Source organism: Ictalurus furcatus, chromosome 27, assembly GCF_023375685.1.
Source record: "Ictalurus furcatus strain D&B chromosome 27, Billie_1.0, whole genome shotgun sequence".
NCBI lineage: Eukaryota > Metazoa > Chordata > Actinopteri > Siluriformes > Ictaluridae > Ictalurus > Ictalurus furcatus.
The window spans coordinates 5,796,228-5,797,419 of NC_071281.1; the positions used below are offsets into that span (position 1 = coordinate 5,796,228).

General features: G+C 43.6%; 1 protein-coding gene across 1 annotated transcript in view; it reads left to right on the forward strand.

Annotated features, from left to right (window-relative positions):
- Window positions 1-732: 732 nt before the first annotated feature.
- The window catches only part of creb3l1 (cAMP responsive element binding protein 3-like 1), a 52,639-nt gene continuing 52,179 nt past the window's right edge, over window positions 733-1,192 (forward strand). Inside the window, exon 1 of the mRNA XM_053616974.1 lies at window positions 733-865. Within this exon, the coding sequence (XP_053472949.1) occupies window positions 764-865 (102 nt within the window). The 5' untranslated portion in view covers window positions 733-763. The remainder of the gene's footprint in view (window positions 866-1,192) is intronic.

The following is a 1,192-nucleotide window of genomic DNA, read 5'->3' on the forward strand; positions in this document are numbered from 1 at the left end:
TACGTACTGCATCAACGGCCGTGCAGTAGGTACTGAAACGAAGGCAGTAGGTACTGACACAGTACGTGATTTTGAATGAAGCCATGGATTTTTATAATGTCGGATGCGAGACAGTTCAGATTCTAGAGAGCATTTGATTGGATAGAAAATCTGATGAGAAGCTGAAGTGCTGAATGATGTCATAAAAATAGTTGATCCGTATCGGTGGTAGAGAGACTGTACATTTTGAATGTGTATCTTCTAAATGTGTATTTTGTCCATTGAGTTGGAGCGCACTAGCTTATAGATAACCTTAAGGCAGCCATATTTGTACTAAAAGCCACAAGACTTCAGATTGGATTTCAAGGAGACTTGAATCTGACAGTTATGGAACCGCTCAGTAAATAAATGTTCATGTCGCTTTAAGAAGAGCCGCACAGTGGGCGTGAACGGGGCGTGTAAAAAGAGAAGACGGGGCGTGGCTCATTATAATATTAATGAGCACGGTTGGTCCTTGGGGACAGCGCTGATGAATGAGACATTTAGCAGAGACACGCGCACACGGCTCGCGTTAATTCACTCAGACTGAACCGGACAGTGAATCCAGCAGCTGTTAATCCGACTCGGATGACGGAGACATCACAGATCAGACGAGTGCGAGTGGCTTAGGCTGCAGAAGGGCTGCAATTTTCTGTCTGATTTTACTGTCTGATTGTAGATTTTGGTGTGCATCTTCACGCATTTGAGACATTATTTATCCAATCGAGTTCCCTTCATCACCAATATGGACACCATATTGGACAGTTTCACCTCGGACAAACTTTTCCCTAATCCCAACCTGTTGGACCTGGAGGACCTGAACGAGTCCGACTTTCTCACTAATGTGGTGAGTGTTGATCTCTTTCAGATTAATCAGACATGACAGACAGACCAAAATCATTTCCTGCAATAGTTTCTGAGTCCAGAGAAAGAAAACAAGCACACTTTGTGTGTAAACCCGTGCTGAAGCGGTCTTTACGATCAGATCGCATTAAATCCGATACAGACGACTAGATATCAGACTTTCCACGGAATATAAGGACAGAAAGCACGGGTTTATTTGCGTGTCTTAGTGCGAGTCGTACGCATTTGTTTTACTTGTATGTTTGTTCTTCGCGCAGTCTCTTGCAAATGATGTCTAAGCAAGAAGTCTGGAGTTAGCCAGCTGTGAAGT